At 35.8% G+C, this 18,875-nt stretch overlaps 1 protein-coding gene and 1 long non-coding RNA gene across 2 annotated transcripts; both read left to right on the top strand.

Annotated features, from left to right (window-relative positions):
• The first annotated feature begins 455 nt into the window (after nucleotides 1-455).
• LOC113282780 lies at nucleotides 456-8,669 on the top strand. The gene is made up of 3 exons (XR_003327158.1): nucleotides 456-843; nucleotides 1,441-1,550; nucleotides 8,338-8,669. It is a non-coding gene; the product is annotated as an uncharacterized LOC113282780 (long non-coding RNA).
• A 2,918-nt stretch (nucleotides 8,670-11,587) lies between these two features.
• LOC113282779 (chaperone protein DnaJ-like) lies at nucleotides 11,588-18,527 on the top strand. The gene is made up of 11 exons (XM_026531858.1): nucleotides 11,588-11,949; nucleotides 12,599-12,667; nucleotides 13,366-13,455; nucleotides 13,690-13,811; nucleotides 13,987-14,182; nucleotides 14,688-14,863; nucleotides 16,032-16,161; nucleotides 16,427-16,587; nucleotides 16,707-16,798; nucleotides 17,345-17,441; nucleotides 18,091-18,527. Exons 1-11 carry the CDS (start codon nucleotides 11,614-11,616, stop codon nucleotides 18,134-18,136), a joined length of 1,515 nt encoding a protein of 504 aa, XP_026387643.1. The 5' UTR covers nucleotides 11,588-11,613; the 3' UTR covers nucleotides 18,137-18,527.
• Nucleotides 18,528-18,875: the final 348 nt, after the last annotated feature.

Raw genomic sequence — 18,875 nt, 5'->3', positions numbered from 1 at the left:
CTAATCAAACATCCCTTCACCGTAATTACTCGATGGGAATGGTTTCTTTATATCTCAGCACGTGAATTGCATGGGCACGATTAATTAAGTGATAATGGTAGTTATAACAGAAAGGGGGATTTCACCAATTATCAATTTAAACATGGAAAAATGCAAAATAACCATTAATTTTGAGGGGAAAACACAAAATCCCCTCATTTTTTTTTTCTGATAAGAAAATAAATTTTATTGATTAAAATCGTAAGAAGTTTTGATCTTTCGTTAAAAGATTACGGATATCAGGAATAAAACTGTTAGTGAAAACTGTATAATTACCCCTCCTTTTTCATTGGCTTCACGAATAGTCTTCCCCATCAATAAATAATTATACCCTCACCTTCTAAAACGCCATTTAAATTATGTGACACTACCAAATTTACCCTCCCCGTGTATTAAAGTGGTTACCGGTTCAAATACCTCTTCATTTGCAAAAACGAAAAATTGAGAAACCTCACCACCACCATCTTCATCGTCGCCACCACCCCCACTCCAGTACCACCTCTAGTTTCGCCACCACCTCCACCAATCCCACGACCATTTTCAGACCTCCTCTTATATTTCCATCAAATCCATCACAAGCAGCAACACCACCACCTCCTAAACAATCGGTTTGGATCGATTTTTACCTGATTCAACTTCAGAACTCAAATCTAGTGATCGACCAACGAGAAACTAATCTCCGAAACCTAATCCTGAGCATCGAAAACGTTAGATTCGTTTCGATTTTGCAACTGGATTGTACATGATTGCATTTTCAAACCCTAATTTTGGATTCATTTTTCTTCGGATCGATAATTCATTCAGGTAATTAATTATCTTATTCTTCAATTCGTTATTTTCATTCCCATTGAATCATTAAGGCGGTAATTAATTGTTTTTTTTTACTTATCTTCATTATGGTGATGTGTGGTGGTGGGACGGTAGCATGTGCGGCGGTGGTTAGTGGTGTTGTGTTTGTGGTAGTGCTAAATGGATTAATTGTTTCTATGTTTGATTTTAATTGGTGATGGAAGAGGTGGGAATACACATAGGAAGGAAATAAAGTTTGGTTGCAGTGGGAAGACAATTGTGATGATTTATCTATGCAACTAAAAAGAGTAACTCAGATAAGAGATATGCCGCCCATTTATAGAATAGCTTAGTGAGTTGGTGTATAGTAGTCTCATGCAGTAGATGTAATTTGGCTTAATGATAAGAAATTGCTGCATTTGATTTTCCGAATTTGCTACTCACATTTGTCGCTTTATGTAGGTATCTAATTGTTTTAGGATTATAGTTTTGAGTTTTATCACTGGTTTCGTATAAACTGATGGTGTTTATAGTGGCTAAATTGACCCAGTCATCTTTTTGGTTGTCAATTTGTGCAATGGTGTGGCATCTTAGTTTTGTTATCTACTGCAGTTTTTGAATCAAGAAGCTGATTATTGTTTATGAACGGTGGTTGTGGTGATTTCACCCTGCTGCGAAAAATGAAGGGTATACATCCAGCAAAATTGATTTCACCCTGATCGGTAACCATTCTATCTTTTTTATGATTTTTGGGACTAAAATTGATTGTTTATTATGATTTTTGGGGACTAAAATTGATTGTTGTTATTTTGATACTGGTTTACTAGGCCAAAGAAGCTAATGTCCTCATCTGGTTATACTAACGAGAAGAATTTTACTAAAATAGTATACATTGTACTAAAATGTGATTAATATTCTACTGGTTATATCATATGTGCAATTACTCTCTAATAAAATCTGTGTTGCAACGATACGGATACGGTATCCGATACAGGATACCAATACGTTAGTAGGATACACCAACAAAAAAATGGTAATACGGCGATACGGAATACTCAATATTAATCTGTAGTCTTAAAATATATATATATCATATATGAGATAGAAACATAACAAAATACATACATCTGTTTGCATGATCAAAACATATATAAGTTAGTAAACTTAGCAAAATACATGCATAGTTGTATAGGCAGTACAAAAAGTCAAAAAATCACTGCATAAACTTCAACTGTCCACTTATCTTTTTGGTCTCACTGAAATGTAGCTATAGTTTCAGACCTGTAGCTCAAATGTCCTCTGAATCACCACTTGGTGGCAGAGTGTAACTAGGTTTATCAAGGCCTAAGTTTGCTAATTCTTGTTCAGTAGGTGCTCTCAGACTAGATTCATCATTTTGAACATCCCAATATTGAGTTGGCCCTTTGGTATATCTATCCTCTTTTCTAGATAACAATCTCAGACTACTATGAACATACACCAGATCTTCTGCTCTTTGTGGATCAAGCTTGTTGCGCTTTGCATTTTGAATTTGCGAATACGTTGACCAATCTCTCAGCACTAGAAGCGGTGCATGGTTGGTTCATCAACCTGTCAGCCAACTTAGCTAGCAAAGGTGCAGAAGATCCATAGTTGTTCCACCATGATGCAGCATCTTCTGTATTCCTATCTCTTTGAGAGATCCAACTAGAGAAGCCAAGACTGCATCCAGAAAATGCACCATACTGATCTGTAATTGCTTTTCTATCTTCCGAGCTAGTAAACAATCTCTCAAAGCAAGTGTTTCTACCATTTGATAACTCCTCATCACGATGTGGATGAACACGATTTAACCCACCTTCAATCCATTCATCACTATTTTGGATTTAAACAATGAGCCAAACATATTAGCGGATTGTTGCTCTTGTTCCATCTTCGCACAAGAACGTCATGTACTTGATCATAAAAAGAAGATGATCATGTTTCAAGATTTTTATCCTCATGTTCATATATCACTAGCCTTACCCTTTTAATCATGGTATCCCACATATCATACACTTTGTGCAAAGATGGTTTGTCAGTGTCTGTGAACCTCAAGAAATCAACAATTGGTGCAGTGAGATTGATCAAGTAACATACCTTTTCCCACCAATCATCATCACAAATCCTATTCTTAATCAGTAGTGCCTTAGCAGCGTCTTCCCCTTTGTAACCTTTCCAATCTTTGTCCATCACCATAGCCGACAAAGCTGATTTAACTTCAACCAAACGGAGCAACATAATCAGGTTAGTAGCAAACCTTGTTTCACCATAGCTCAGCAACTTTAGTGTAGCATATTTCTTGTAAATTGTTAAAGCTTTTGAGTGATTCGCAACAAATATTTTGACTGCTCTTCCTTCTGTAACCAGGTCTTGCATCCACTGAAACTCTTCAAATCTTCCTTGGTGTTTGGTTGTCGGCTTGCACTCGCACAGATCTTTCAAGGCCAACTTCAGTGTGTGTGCTACACATGAAGTCCAAAAGATATGCTTGAAAGTGTTCTCCACTTGCATAACAGCTGCCTTGCACACAGGTGCATTATCGGTAATCAATTGTACAACATTCTTAACCCCAACTTCTTCAATGGTGTTCTTAAACAAACTAGCCAAGTAGGCAACATCCTTATAGTTTCCTGAAGTATCAACTGCCTTCAAAAACACAGGACCACTACTAGAGACTCCCATGAAATTTATTAGAGGTCTACTATTATTGTCAGACCATCCATCACTCACAATCGAAACACCGTTCCTTTTCCATCCACTATTGATAGGTATTAACATCTTGTCTACATTCCTTTTCTCTTTTTTCAGGAGTTTAGTGCTCAATCTCTGTGCACTAGGTGGAATATAACCTGCAATGTTATTATTTGCTGCACATTGGATCATATCTCTGAATAATGGAGTACGGATATTATTAAAAGCTATACCACAACCAAAGAAAAACCTCCCAATTATATGATCCAGCTTATCTCTAGCACTCGCATTAAACAAATTTCCGTAAGCCTTATCACCTTTTCTTGCCACAGTTCCATAATTTTCAACACCTGGTAATGGAATAAGACTACCTGTTTTTGTATGTTGGCTTCTCATGTCAGCATCTTCTGATAACTTCTTCAATTCCTCAAAACTATCAGGATCTATGCCCTCACATATCTTAACACCTTGTCCTTCTATACGAAGAAGATGGGCTTTCACCCGAGTATAAGAACCAAAGAATATATAGTTACATATTGTGCACTGGATTTTATTGTTTCCACCACCTTCGTCACTTTTTCCTTATTTTTCAACATAATTCCAAAGGGGGTGTTGAGATTTGCGTCTTTTCTTTTCTTGCTCATAGTTGTATATCAGTATCTGGGATAAATAGGGTTTGGGTATTCTACTGGTTTTGGAGGAGATAAAACAGAGAGAGTTAGAGGTAATCAGATAAGTGTTGAGATTAAAAGGAGGAGGAGAAAGTTTGGGATAAGTATTGACTGGAGGGGGTGATGACAGCTGGTGATAAATATCTAACTTTTATTAGTATTAAAGAAATATATGGACAGTTGTTGCTTCTTATCCAACTTTTGGTATTTTAACTGAAAAAAAGTATTATACAGTTGGTATTGCCCGTATTGGACGTATTGGATACACGTATCCTTACAATACGTATTGATACGCCAAAAAAAAGAAGTTTTGACGTATTGTTGCAACACAGAATAAAATGTGATATACTAACAATTTTCATTTCTGAATCTGCGTATACATTTTGGGATCATTCTCTTTTAGACTGAATTTTATATTGGTACCAAAAGTCATTTCTAAATCTTCATTTAACTTGATTAGAAGAACTATAAGATGAAAACAAGTCGACTCTGTGTGATGCCTATCTATTTGAGTGATCTCTTTTGGTCGATTCACTCTATGTTGCCAGTGATTCATTTTATGGATTTTTGCTGTGTTGTAACAATACGTCAAAACTTCTTATTTTGGCGTATCATTGATACGCCAAAAAAAAGAAGTTTTGACGTATTGTTGCAACACAGAATAAAATGTGATATACTAACAATTTTCATTTCTGAATCTGCGTATACATTTTGGGATCATTCTCTTTTAGACTGAATTTTATATTGGTACCAAAAGTCATTTCTAAATCTTCATTTAACTTGATTAGAAGAACTATAAGATGAAAACAAGTCGACTCTGTGTGATGCCTATCTATTTGAGTGATCTCTTTTGGTCGATTCACTCTATGTTGCCAGTGATTCATTTTATGGATTTTTGCTGTGTTGTAACAATACGTCAAAACTTCTTATTTTGGCGTATCATTGATACGCCAAAAAAAAGAAGTTTTGACGTATTGTTGCAACACAGAATAAAATGTGATATACTAACAATTTTCATTTCTGAATCTGCGTATACATTTTGGGATCATTCTCTTTTAGACTGAATTTTATATTGGTACCAAAAGTCATTTCTAAATCTTCATTTAACTTGATTAGAAGAACTATAAGATGAAAACAAGTCGACTCTGTGTGATGCCTATCTATTTGAGTGATCTCTTTTGGTCGATTCACTCTATGTTGCCAGTGATTCATTTTATGGATTTTTGCTGTGTTGTAACAATACGTCAAAACTTCTTATTTTGGCGTATCAATACGTATTGTATGGATACGTGTATCCAATACGTTCAATACGGTCAATACCAACTGTATAATCCTTTTTTTCAGTTAAAATACCAAAAGTTGGATAAGAAGCAACAGTTGTCCATATATTTCTTTAATACTAATAAAAGTTAGATATTTATCACCAGCTGTCATCACCCCCTCCAGTCAATACTTATCCCAAACTTTCTCCTCCTCCTCTTAATCTCAACACTTATCTGATTACCTCTAACTCTCTCTGTTTTATCTCCTCCAAAACCAGTAGAATACCCAAACCCTATTTATCCCAGATACTGATATACAACTATGAGCAAGAAAAGAAAAGACGCAAATCTCAACACCCCCCTTTGGAATTATGTTGAAAAACAAGGAAAAAGTGACGAAGGTGGTGGAAACAATAAAATCCAGTGCACTATATGTAACTATATATTCTTTGGTTCTTATACTCGGGTGAAAGCCCATCTTCTTCGTATAGAAGGACAAGGTGTTAAGATATGTGAGGGCATAGATCCTGATAGTTTTGAGGAATTGAAGAAGTTATCAGAAGATGCTGACATGAGAAGCCAACATACAAAAACAGGTAGTCTTATTCCATTACCAGGTGTTGAAAATTATGGAACTGTGGCAAGAAAAGGTGATAAGGCTTACGGAAATTTGTTTAATGCGCTAGAGATAAGCTGGATCATACAATTGGGAGGTTTTTCTTTGGTTGTGGTATAGCTTTTAATATCCGTTCTCCATTATTCAGAGATATGATCCAATGTGCAGCAAATAATAACATTGCAGGTTATATTCCACCTAGTGCACAGAGATTGAGCACTAAACTCCTGGAAGAAGAAAAGGAATGTAGACAAGATGTTAATACCTATCAAGAGTGGATGGAAAAGGAACGGTGTGTTTCGATTGTGAGTGATGGATGGTCTGACAATAATAGTAGACCTCTAATAAATTTCATGGGAGGGAGTCTCTAGTAGTGGTCCTGTGTTTTTGAAGGCAGTTGATACTTCAGGAAACTATAAGGATGCTGCCTACTTGGCTAGTTTGTTTAAGAACACCATTGAAGAAGTTGGGGTTAAGAATGTTGTACAATTGATTACCGATAATGCACCTGTGTGCAAGGCAGCTGTTATGCAAGTGGAGAACACTTTCAAGCATATCTTTTGGACTTCATGTGTAGCACACACACTGAAGTTGGCCTTGAAAGATCTGTGCGAGTGCAAGCCGACAACCAACACCAAGGAAGATTTGAAGAGTTTCAGTGGATGCAAGACCTGGTTACAGAAGGAAGAGCAGTCAAAATATTTGTTGCGAATCACTCAAAAGCTTTAACAATTTACAAGAAATATGCTACACTAAAGTTGCTGAGCTATGGTGAAACAAGGTTTGCTACTAACCTGATTATGTTGCTCCGTTTGGTTGAAGTTAAATCAGCTTTGTCGGCTATGGTGATGGACAAAGATTGGAAAGGTTACAAAGGGGAAGACGCTGCTAAGGCACTACTGATTAAGAATAGGATTTGTGATGATGATTGGTGGGAAAAGGTATGTTACTTGATCAATCTCACTGCACCAATTGTTGATTTCTTGAGGTTCACAGACACTGACAAACCATCTTTGCACAAAGTGTATGATATGTGGGATACCATGATTAAAAGGGTAAGGCTAGTGATATATGAACATGAGGATAAAAATCTTGAAACATGATCATCTTCTTTTTATGATCAAGTACATGACGTTCTTGTGCGAAGATGGAACAAGAGCAACAATCCGCTAATATGTTTGGCTCATTGTTTAAATCCAAAATAGTGATGAATGGATTGAAGGTGGGTTAAATCGTGTTCATCCACATCGTGATGAGGAGTTATCAAATGGTAGAAACACTTGCTTTGAGAGATTGTTTACTAGCTCGGAAGATAGAAAAGCAATTACAGATCAGTATGGTGTATTTTCTGGATGTAGTCTGGGCTTCTCTAGTTGGATCTCTCAAAGAGATAGGAATACAGAAGATGTTGCATCATGGTGGAACAACTATGGATTTTCTGTACCTTTGCTAGCTAAGTTGGCTGACAGGTTGATGAACCAACCATGCACCACTTCTAGTGCTGAGAGAAATTGGTCAACGTATTCGCAAATTCAAAATGCAAAGCGCAACAAGCTTGATCCACAAAGAGCAGAAGATCTGGTGTATGTTCATAGTAGTCTGAGATTGTTATCTAGAAAAGAGGATAGATATACCAAAGGGCCAACTCAATATTGGGATGTTCAAAACGATGAATCTAGTCTGAGAGCACCTACTGAACAAGAATTAGCAAACTTAGGCCTTGATAAACCTACTTACACTCTGCCACCAAGTGGTGATTCAGAGGACATTTGATCTACAGGTCCGAAATTATAGCTACATTTCAGTGAGACCAAAAAGATAAGTGGACAGTTGAAGTTTATGCAGTGATTTTTTGACTTTTTGTACTGCCTATACAACTATGCATGTATTTTGCTAAGTTTACTAACTTATATATGTTTTGATCATGCAAACAGATGTATGTATTTTGTTATGTTTCTATCTCATATATGATATATGATATATATATATATATATATATATATTAAGACTACAGATTAATATTGAGTATTCCGTATCGCCGTATTACTATTTTTTTGTTGGTGTATCCTAGTAACGTATTGGTATCCTGTATCGGATACCGTATCCGTATCGTTGCAACACAGGATTTTTGTCTACAGATGTGCAATGCATCCATTAGTAATTGTCAGTTAATTCACTATATGTCGGCAGTGGTTCATATAGGTATACAAGTGCACTAAAACTTCAGGTGCTCTTCCATATTCTTCAGGTATACTCTCTCTCTTGATGTCGCATGTGGTTCATCAATGGTTAGCAGGTGCATTCAGTTTTAAGTAATTGTATGTCATCTTTTTATCTTTATTTTTTAATAAATAATAATGTCATGTTGTTGGTGTGTAAACTTCCGACATATTATTTTACATACAGTTGTGTGCTAAAATTTATATCTAGGTATGTGAAACTTGTAGGTGCTTGTTAACAGGCAGCCACATAACCTCTCATGTAGGCTCTTTCAGCATGAGTTTTAACTGACTTGTTCATGGGAATATATATAACTCGCTGAAAGCATTGAGTTCTTTTTGTTTTAATGAAATGTTTACAAATGTTATTGCTGTCATAGGTGTACTAAGTACCTCCTAGTTCAAGTTAGAAATATTGGTTTTCATCTTGTACAAGGTACATTGTTTTCTTCAAGTTCCCATTCACTTCTAAATAGTAGTACTTATGTGTTTAGTGTCTGCATTTTATTAAGATTTGAGTTCAGTACTCATGTTTATATAAGATGAACTTGTGGTGTAATGGTAGCACACCTGACTCCACATCAGAAGATACGTGTTCGATTCACGTTGGGTTCACTAATTTTAATACGTCAATTTTTTGGGATCAACTTTGGTTGTTAATATTAGAGTTTGGGGTCAACTTTGGTTGTTGACACCATATTTTGGATCAACTTTGGTTGTTGACACCATACATAATTTGAATATTTTCAAATTTTTAATTTTGGGGATGAACTTGGGTTGTTGACACCATATTTTGGGATCAACTTTGATTGTTGACACCATAATTTGAACATTTTCTGAAATTTTAGTTTTGGGATCAACTTCGGTTGTTGACACCATATTATTATTTTTTATTTTCTGATTTTTGTTTTGGGATCAACTTCGGTTGTTGACACCATATTATTATTTTTTTCTTATTTTCTGATTTTTGTTTATGGGATCAACTCCGGTTGTTGACACCATAATTTTTTTTTTCTAATTTTTGTTTTGGGGATAAACTTTCGTTGTTGACACCACCGACGGCGGCGGCGGTGGTGGCGGCGGCGGCGGTTAGGTGGTAGAAAAGAAATTTGTTATATTTTGAAGAAGAAAAGAAAAAAATTATATGACTGAGGGCATTAAGGTAATCTATTTTTAAATAGATAAGGTTTTTAAATGATAGGGGTATATTTATTGTTGAGTAAGGATATATTTATTGGGTGTCAAAAATAGGAGTATATAATTAATGTACCCAAACTGTTATAGCTTTCCATCACATCTTGTTTCTTTAACGGACTTGGAAACAAAATCCTCCACCTGATTGTCATATCTGCTAACATATGTAAAATTTTAATAGCTAAAAAAAGAACTTAGATGTCTTATTTTCTTTAGGAAATTCCTATTGTCCCAGTGGATAAGATTAACTTCACCTGTATTGATAATATGACCGGCTTTGCATCTACTTCAAGGCGAATTTTAGATATATTCATTGCTTTGGTCCAACTTAGTGCTTCACATATTTCCATACGCTCTGCATGTTATGGACTTAGTGCTCCACCCGTGTAACTTCCTTTGGTGCCCTTGCATTGACCTGTATTGTCCCAAAGGAAAAGACCAGTACCCATTTGCTCAGCATTATGGTTAAAAGAAGCATCAATATTTCACTTTAAAATACCTTATGGGAAAGTTTCCAGTCATAAGCGTTAAAAATACAGGTTGAAGGAAAAACACAGCTATTATCATGCAAAAATTGATTCAAGTAATAATTTATCCTATGCATAGAGTTATGAGGGTTTAGAAATTTTCCTTGAAAGATTGACTCGCATCTATCTTTATATATAACCCAAGCTTCGATAATCAAGGAATATAGCCATCTTTCATTAATAGTTGTGCTTGTGTCAGAGTACCACGAAGTAACCCATTCAGAAACATTGTTGCAGTTACTTCTCACTACATCGATATTACTGTTAATTCTTCCCCATACTAGTCTAGCATGTCTACATTTGAGAAGTAGGTATTCTATTGTTTCTTCAGCATCTCCACATGAGCCACAACTAGTATCAAAGTTATTGTTGTAGACAACTAATTTACATCTTGTAGGGTTTATTTTTCTTATGCATTTCCATGTAAACATTTTGACCTCGTGAGCAGTATTTGAACTCTATAAAGATCTCCAAATATAAGAAATAATAATTTTTCCATTAATCTGAACTTTTTCATCACACACAGTCAGTTTCCCATATGCACCTATAACATAACATCTTCCTTGTTTGTATCTAAAAAAATATTCCGAATTCTCATGGAAGTATTTTCATCAGATAGTTGATTTAAGAGTGGTACATCCCATTGATTTGAATCAAGCATTAAGTCCGCTACGGAACTATAAAGATAAGTGGTGCATACATACCCGGTATCCATCTGCCCAGCCCAATTTTTGTTTTGGTATCCACCTTTCGAGCCAAATTTTTTATTTTCTGACCATCATTAGCCTCCAAGAAATAATTTTCCTGCATGTCTTTGGATAATCAATATCATTCCAAACATAAGAGGAAGCTTTGACCTCAACTGTTTGATGGAGGATATCCTTACATTTGACGTAGTGACTACCTAAAATATTGACCGCCAACTGCTATCTTTCAGTGCATACTCTCCATGCAAGTTTAGAAAGCATGGCTAAGTTTAATTTCTCCATATCCTTGAAAGCCTGCCCGTCTAGATAAGGGGTGACCTTGATTTGATATTTGGATTCAGTTTTTGTCATTTTCCTCTATCCCCCAGTTAGTTTAGGTATCCCTATCACATGTTCTATTAACAAGTGTTAGGAATCAACTTATAATTAGAATCATAAGAGCCACCTAAGAATCAAGAAATACACGAATTTCATATTCAAAGTGTGATTGATAAGCTTCTTCGATCATGATTTATAAAGGGAGATACCAATTCTACTAAGTGCTGATACCGTTTCATATAGGACAAAAAGATCCCATCGATTCTGGCCGTTGGATCGATGGATTGGTATCAGCATTTGGTAGAACTCGTATCCCCTTTATAAATCATGTCATTGATACAGATATTCGAACCGGCGACCTCGTAAACGAAGAGTGGGAGGTGGGAGGAGGAAAACCGTGACCGTTGATTTGGAAACCCGAGAAAATCCATTTTTCTAGCACGTGCTAAAAGTGCGTGATCCTAAACCCATCACGATTCACGCTTTTTTTCTCAAACTCATCTTCTTCTTCTCAAAACCATTAGTTTTTCAAAATTAAAATAAATAAATAAAAATAATAATGGCAATCTCATCGTCAGTTTCATCCACTCCATCTTCTTTAGGGTTCATCATTTCTGAACAAAAACCTACATTATTTTCATCCAGTCGAAACTCTAATTACTCTATTAGTAGTAGTAGACATAAAAAACCCTTACAATCTCTTTATTCTTCATACAATCAGAACATTAGTAACAATAAATTCTTCTTCTCATCATCATCATTTTCTTCAGCTCGTAAACGTCGTTTCGGTGGTATTGTGATTAGAGCAGCCGCTGATTATTATTCAACACTTGGTGTTCCAAAATCTGCTACCAGTAAAGATATTAAAGCCGCTTACAGAAGATTAGCCCGTCAGGTACTTCGGCAATTTTAATTATCTCTTTGTTTCACTCTTTTGCTCTTGTACAGATTCATCAGTTCTGTAGTTCTGTTGAGCTTGATAGGTAGTAGTATGAGTTTGGCATGACCCTAATTGGGTATTAGCATAGATAGATATACAAATAGGAGTATGAATTTGGCATGAAATAGTGCCCTAAGTGGGTATCAGAATTTCGGTGAACAATAATTAGGTGTATGAAGTACGTAGGTGAAAACTTTAGATACAGATTTTGAATGATAAAGTTTGCTGGTGGAGTAGGATTCAAAATTGTTAGCTTCGAAAATGAAATAGGAATCTACGAAGTCTGTGAACTCTTGCTTGTTTACATTTGGTGAGATCTGAAGATGCAATTTATTGTAGTGTTTGTTTTGTGTAATGCTGGTGGTTCCTTCCAATTTGATGTATATAAGTTCTAGCTTATTATTATTTATCCTCATGGATAATTATGCCGAATGAAGTTTGAAACTGTTTCACATTTTAATCATTAGTGACATGATGATCCATTATCTATACTTTATATTCTTTTAGTATCCGTGACATACAGTATCTAGTACCATGCAACCTTTTGAAATTCCTGTATGCGGGGCAGTACACTGACCATATGTGTTTCTCTTTATGGCAAAAGTATCATCCTGATGTCAACAAGGAACCTGGAGCAACTGATAAATTTAAGGAGATTAGCGCTGCATATGAGGTATGTTAAGTGCTATAGTCTCAAATTTTATTTGTTTATTTGTTCGGTGTTTCTTAGATTGTGTATCATACGAAGAACAATATTGGTTAACTTTCACATTTGGTTTACATGATAATGTAGAGATCCTGTCAAACTTAGACTAGTTACTGATCTTTTTAGTACGTTATTAAATTGGAAGCCGAACCAGCTACTTCATCTTTATGCTGATTAGATATAACAGTAAAAGCCTAGTAAAGCATTAATGGTAAAATGGATATATATTCTCACACTACTTACATATGTGCTCATTATCATGCCCAAATATGTGGATATAAGATTTTAAATTGTAAGTGGATATAAGATTTTAAATTGTAAGAGCATGGTCAAAAACTACGAATAGCTCGGATTAACAAGGGAAGCGATTCTTATGAAAAAGTTATCAATTGTGAGGTCTAGTATAAATGTGAATTTGACCTTTTGCCTTGTTACCAAGTCAATGGCCCTCTGTATATCGTATTTTATAATTTGCTTCATGTTATTGTTGAGTTCCTTGTGCTTTTTTTTCGAGATTGAGATGGAGTGGAATAGTACGTGCAGCCTCTATCTGAAACCCCACCTAACCTTTTGAATGTTATAGTACAGACTACCTGAACAATTTAGCATTGAATGTGTATATTGACGATGATATTTATTTGAATTCTGAAGCACTAAATTATCAGGTGCTATCAGATGAACAAAAGAGGTCTATGTATGATCAATATGGTGAAGCTGGAGTTAAGAGCTCTGTAGGAGGTGGTGGAGCTTATGCGGTATGAAATTCTTTTAACATACTATTTATTGTCTGAGGATTGTTGATCTATATTTAGGTTTGTGCATGTGTTCAAATTATTTCTAGTATACGCAATGAAGCAACTAAGTAAAATGGTGCAAATTATCGAATTGCAATCTAGAAATTTCTACTTTTTATAACCATAAGCCAATATCTAAATTTTTTGTTGTACATGTTTGTCTGTTGGATAAGTTACCATGATCTGTGTTCACAGGCTAATCCCTTTGACCTGTTCGAGACTTTCTTTGGAGGAAGTATGGGTGGATTCTCTGGAATGGACCAAACGGCATATGGAAATCGCCGTCGTAGTACAGTTATTAAAGGTGACGATATACGGTGAGTAACAGGCTCTAGTTGGAAGTTTGAATCAATTCTCCTCTCTTTTTAGTCTCCATTTATAAGGTTAAGTGTGATCTGATATCCTAAGTCCAACTGTGGCCTTACTATTTCCATGAAAAATGTGAATTTCAATATGACAATAGAATTGACTCCTGGCTCCAAAGTTTTTTAGGTATGACATGACGTTGGAGTTTACTGAAGCTATCTATGGGGCTGAAAAAGAATTTGAACTTTCCCATTTGGAAACATGTGCTGTTTGCTCTGGTTCTGGATCAAAAGTAGGGTCAAAGATGAGAATATGCTCCACCTGTGGTGGCCGGGGGCAGGTTATGCGAACAGAACAGACAGCTTTTGGTCTGTTTTCCCAGGTATGTTGGATTATTCTGTGTTTACTTTTTTGGTGAGTTACTGGAAAGTTTTCTACATTCTTAGGTTATCTGCCGCCTCAGTACAAACTAGATGACAGGCTTGACACGGAATCTAGGTAGTCATTAAGGCTTAATCAGTAAGTAGTACTGTTTACCTTTAGCTGCATCTATTAGATGGAGTTCCTAAGAGTTTAGAATTGTGAGTTGTTCTTCACCTTATGTTGAGTGTTCATTTGCAACTATCCTTTTGATATCCTAATTTTCCGAATGAAATGGCCTGTCTTTAGCATGATCAGCAAGTTGCCCCCCTATGTATAAACTGTAAGCTCAGGTCCAAAGCATGGGCACCATAATCTAGATTTATTAGCAAAATTAGCGGACGTATCAAGTGTTAGCAAAACTGAGGTGTAATCGGTGAGAGTTGAGACTATTAGTTTTTTTCTAGGTGATCTCTTGAATATCGTAGTCCATTTTTTACATCATAATTATACTTTTCATGATGTAGGTATCTGTCTGTCCTACCTGTGGTGGAAATGGTGAAGTAATTTCTGAATTTTGTCGGAAGTGTTCTGGTGAAGGACGTATCCGTGTTAAGAAAGATATAAAAGTTAAGGTTCCTCCAGGAGTCAATAAGGGAAGTATTCTACGAGTCGCCGGAGAGGGTGATGCAGGACCTAAAGGGTATGTAGGGGTGTATATACATACTTGCTTTCATTTTGGTGCTATCTTAAAATCTTGCATTAGGAATTAATATAATTTAGAAGTAGCACTTGGTAACATGTAAAGTGTAAACCATGGCCCATTAAAAGAATACCTAGTGTCAGCAACATTACTTTGTGGAAGCCTCAAATTTGACAGTAAAGTTAATCCCATATGTTGAAGACACGAGATAGATCCATCATGATGAATTAGTTGACACCACATACATCAATAAAGCCACATACTTTGTCTACGAACTAAATCTTTGGACTAATTAATTTTATAACCATGTATAAAATGCCGCGACTTGTTATATTACATGAGTCATGAGTGCTTGTTACATCTGTTTATGCTTGATGATAAATTGTAGATTTCTTCCTAGAACCCAAGGATTGTTTTTCTGCGTTGATTGAGCAAGCTAAAGATAGAACATTCATAAATGTAAACTTGATACTAAATTGTATGTTTGTAATGTAGTGTCTTTAACATAAATCTTTTCATGGGTCAATTTTATTTGTAATTTTGTGCAAAATGTTATGACTTGTTTTTTGACTTTACATTTTTTGATGGTTGATGCTTGTAGGCTTTATTCGAAATATTGTTTTTCTGCCTTGATTGAGCTAGCTAAAGATAAGACATCCACGATAGAAATCATCTGAGTCACTAATTGTGGTACTGGATATTGTTCCATTAAGATGGCATGCGCATTGAATGGGAGTTTTCTCAATGTGGGAATGTTGAGACTTGAGATAGATAACAGAGTAAAAATAAGTCCAAGATGTCGGAATTTAGCATCTTAACGATAGTAACTTTGACTTAAACATGATCATAATCCATGCTGTATGCTGACAAAAAAATCATACAAAGTATTGACTTGTTCTGCAGCTGTAATGTTCATCTCATACATAACATGAACTGCATAGCATACCTTCTTAAGAACAGATATTACCATTTGTCAGAATTCTAGAGACTCCTAACAACAGCTTAACCACCTTCATATGCACATCATAGAAACTAAAATCAAACAAATATAAACATTTACTGATAAGTTTACGGAGTTAGCAAGAGGAATATCTAATTTCTCTTAGGGTTTTTGACTTGGATTTCTACTTCTGTAGTTTCGTTTACATTCATTTCCACTTTTGAGCAGCGGGCCTCCAGGAGATCTTTATGTGTATCTTGACGTAGTGGACATTCCTGAGATCCAAAGAGATGGTATAAACTTCAACTCAACAGTTTCCATCAGCTATATTGATGCTATCTTGGGGACTATTATAAAGGTAAGGTAGACTTTTACTTGAGTTCTTCTTTTTGTTCTACCACTTTACTTAGGGTGCCCATATTTTGCTTCAGTACATTTTTTCCTTGAGCTGCATGATTGAGCCTTGCATCTCACATTGGCTGATCTCACTCCTTCATAATCTTTTTTTTACATTTTTAATTTTTTCAACTGGCTTTTCCATGACTGAGCTTATTCAAGGCCATGTTTAGGTGGGTTTATTCATTCATTCTTCTGATTAGTTGGTGTGATATGGTATTAAGCAGGTGAAGACAGTTGATGGGATGACTGAACTACAGATTCCTCCTGGTATTCAGCCGGGTGATGTAGTTGTTTTGGCAAAAAAAGGTGCTCCAAAGCTAAACAGAGCATCAATTCGTGGTGACCATTTATTCACCATTAAAGTAACTATACCAAATCGTATCAGGTGTGGTGTTATTTTATCTTTAGTCCTTCCAATTATTCTTTCTCTACTTTTTATGAGTTGTAGATCTTCAGCGTCTCCCTATCTATGTATTTGGTAACTGATGACTTGTTACTTTCCAGTGCAAGGGAGCGTGAATTACTTGAAGAACTCGCGATATTAAATGACACCAGTGCCAGCCGTCCACGCACCCGTCCTAAACCCCAGCCTCCCGGTAAGTTGCATTATTAAGTTCAAACTTCAAAGTTTGCTGAAGGATTCCAAAATGATTATGTATTAGAATGACCTAAATCAGAACAGGATACATGTCTGGATTTTCAGATGTGGATTTGTATTCTGGGTGTTACGAGATGTCTCCTTTGTTAGATTAGTCACACATGAACTAGGCAACTTAGATTTGCGCAGTAAATTGACCTTGGACCAGCCTTCCCTTGCAAGGCAGTTTCAAAGAGACTCAGGTCCATCTGATTTTGGGTACACCAAGGCCAGAAACTGGTCCCCCATGATGTAAAACAAGGAAGACTGTTTTTTTTTTGTTCTTTTACGTGCAGATTTATATGCCCAGTTTGGTAATGGTCCTTATATTGATGAAGAGACCTCTTCTATGAAAGAGAAAAAAAAGAAGACAAAAGGCACATAATACGTTACCAAATGAGGGGATAGCTGTAAAAAAATAAAAATAATTGCTCTGCATGCTTCTACTAGTTAGTGGTCCTCTCTAGAGTTTGGGTATCTCACATGATGCCTTGCTTTTACTCAGCTGAAATCACAGAAAGTCAGGTGGATGTGGAGTCAGAGAAGTCTGACGAATCTGAAGAGGAAATTGATTTATGGAAGACGCTGAAAGACTTTGCGGGGTTAGTGTTCTCTTTTGTTTGACTCATGAAATTTTTATTTTGCTCAAGTATTCTTTGATCTGCAATAAGATTATTAGTTGACTATGTGGTTATCAATAGTCAGGACGTAAGCATGTTATGACTTATGAGCTCAGATCGGGTTAAACTTCCAATTTGGAGTAATATTTGCATGGGCACAATTCATGATAGTAAAGTTGAAGCAAACACCATATTATTACCATTAGGGTTGTTTGATTCTTATGAATCATACTCTTCCATCTGAATGTGTAAAGGAGAGGTTTTGTATTCACTGATGCTAAAATGATTTTGATGTCCCATGCTCCCACACGTTAATGCTAAAAGTGAAAAAAAAGATAATCAGGAAAACATAAACTCAAGATCGAGGAGCCATTTGTTGCTGCATTGAATTTTGCAGTATACCCTCTAAACCATAATCATTTATTGATGAGTTGAACACCGTAATGTACCCTTAAAAAATATAGTGATCTCTCTACCCTCTCCTTTGCTTATTTTCCTTTTGTTTTTTCCATAACTTAGGTCTTTCAAGTAATAAACAAGTTAAGCAGTCTCTTACTTGGGCTACTTTCTGTCCTTCATCAGTTTATCTCACTCTATTTCTGCTTGCTCTATATGACCATTAATCTGGCAGGTCTGTTGCAAATGGAGCCCTGAAGTGGCTAAAGGATAATCTTTAATCCAGGGAAAAGGTTACACAGGTAAACATAATGATTCTATCTTCATCCCTCTGCTAGGAGCCATCAATTTTTTGCCTCTGAAGTGGCCTCAAGCATCATGCAATCATTTATCCCTAAAAAGATTATGAGTGAGCCGTTTTTTGAAGAAAATTAGATTGTATGTTAAGAACTTAAATCGGCCACCATAGAAAAGATACGATTCCTGATTCTCCTTGTAAATTTCATTATTAGATGGATTAGCTCAAATTTTTTCGGGGAAGTGTAAGATACAGTATGATCCAATACTAGTATTCTTTGTAATAATAATGAACTTTCGCTTTACGATTGTGAATGAACTTCCTCAAAACACTATACGAGTTTTGGAAAAGCTTATTTTATTGTTGGTTCTCATGATTGGCTTTAAATTCTTTGGTAGAATCGAAATTCCATTTTTGCCAGGGTTTTGTAGATGATGAAGCTACATTGGAGAACTGTTGATAAGGAAGTCCTACCAAGAAAGAACACTGTGTATCATGCGTGACATCTTGAATGAAAGAGATAATGGAACTCTGATAATAGGAGTGACTTGAACTGCATCTCCTACATTGAACAAAACCCCATGTAGGCTCAGAAAGGGGCACCTATAAAAGCAAATGGAGTCCCATCCATTTTTATCTTGCCACTGGTAGGCTTTAGGTTTATCATTATTAATTATTGTCCACCTTTAATTCCTTTCTCAACTTTGTGTTTAGCAATAATT

This window comes from Papaver somniferum, chromosome 5 (genome assembly GCF_003573695.1).
Source record: "Papaver somniferum cultivar HN1 chromosome 5, ASM357369v1, whole genome shotgun sequence".
Taxonomy (NCBI): domain Eukaryota; kingdom Viridiplantae; phylum Streptophyta; class Magnoliopsida; order Ranunculales; family Papaveraceae; genus Papaver; species Papaver somniferum.
The sequence above is the reverse complement of the archived record's forward strand: the minus strand, read 5'-3'. Positions and strand labels throughout refer to the sequence as shown.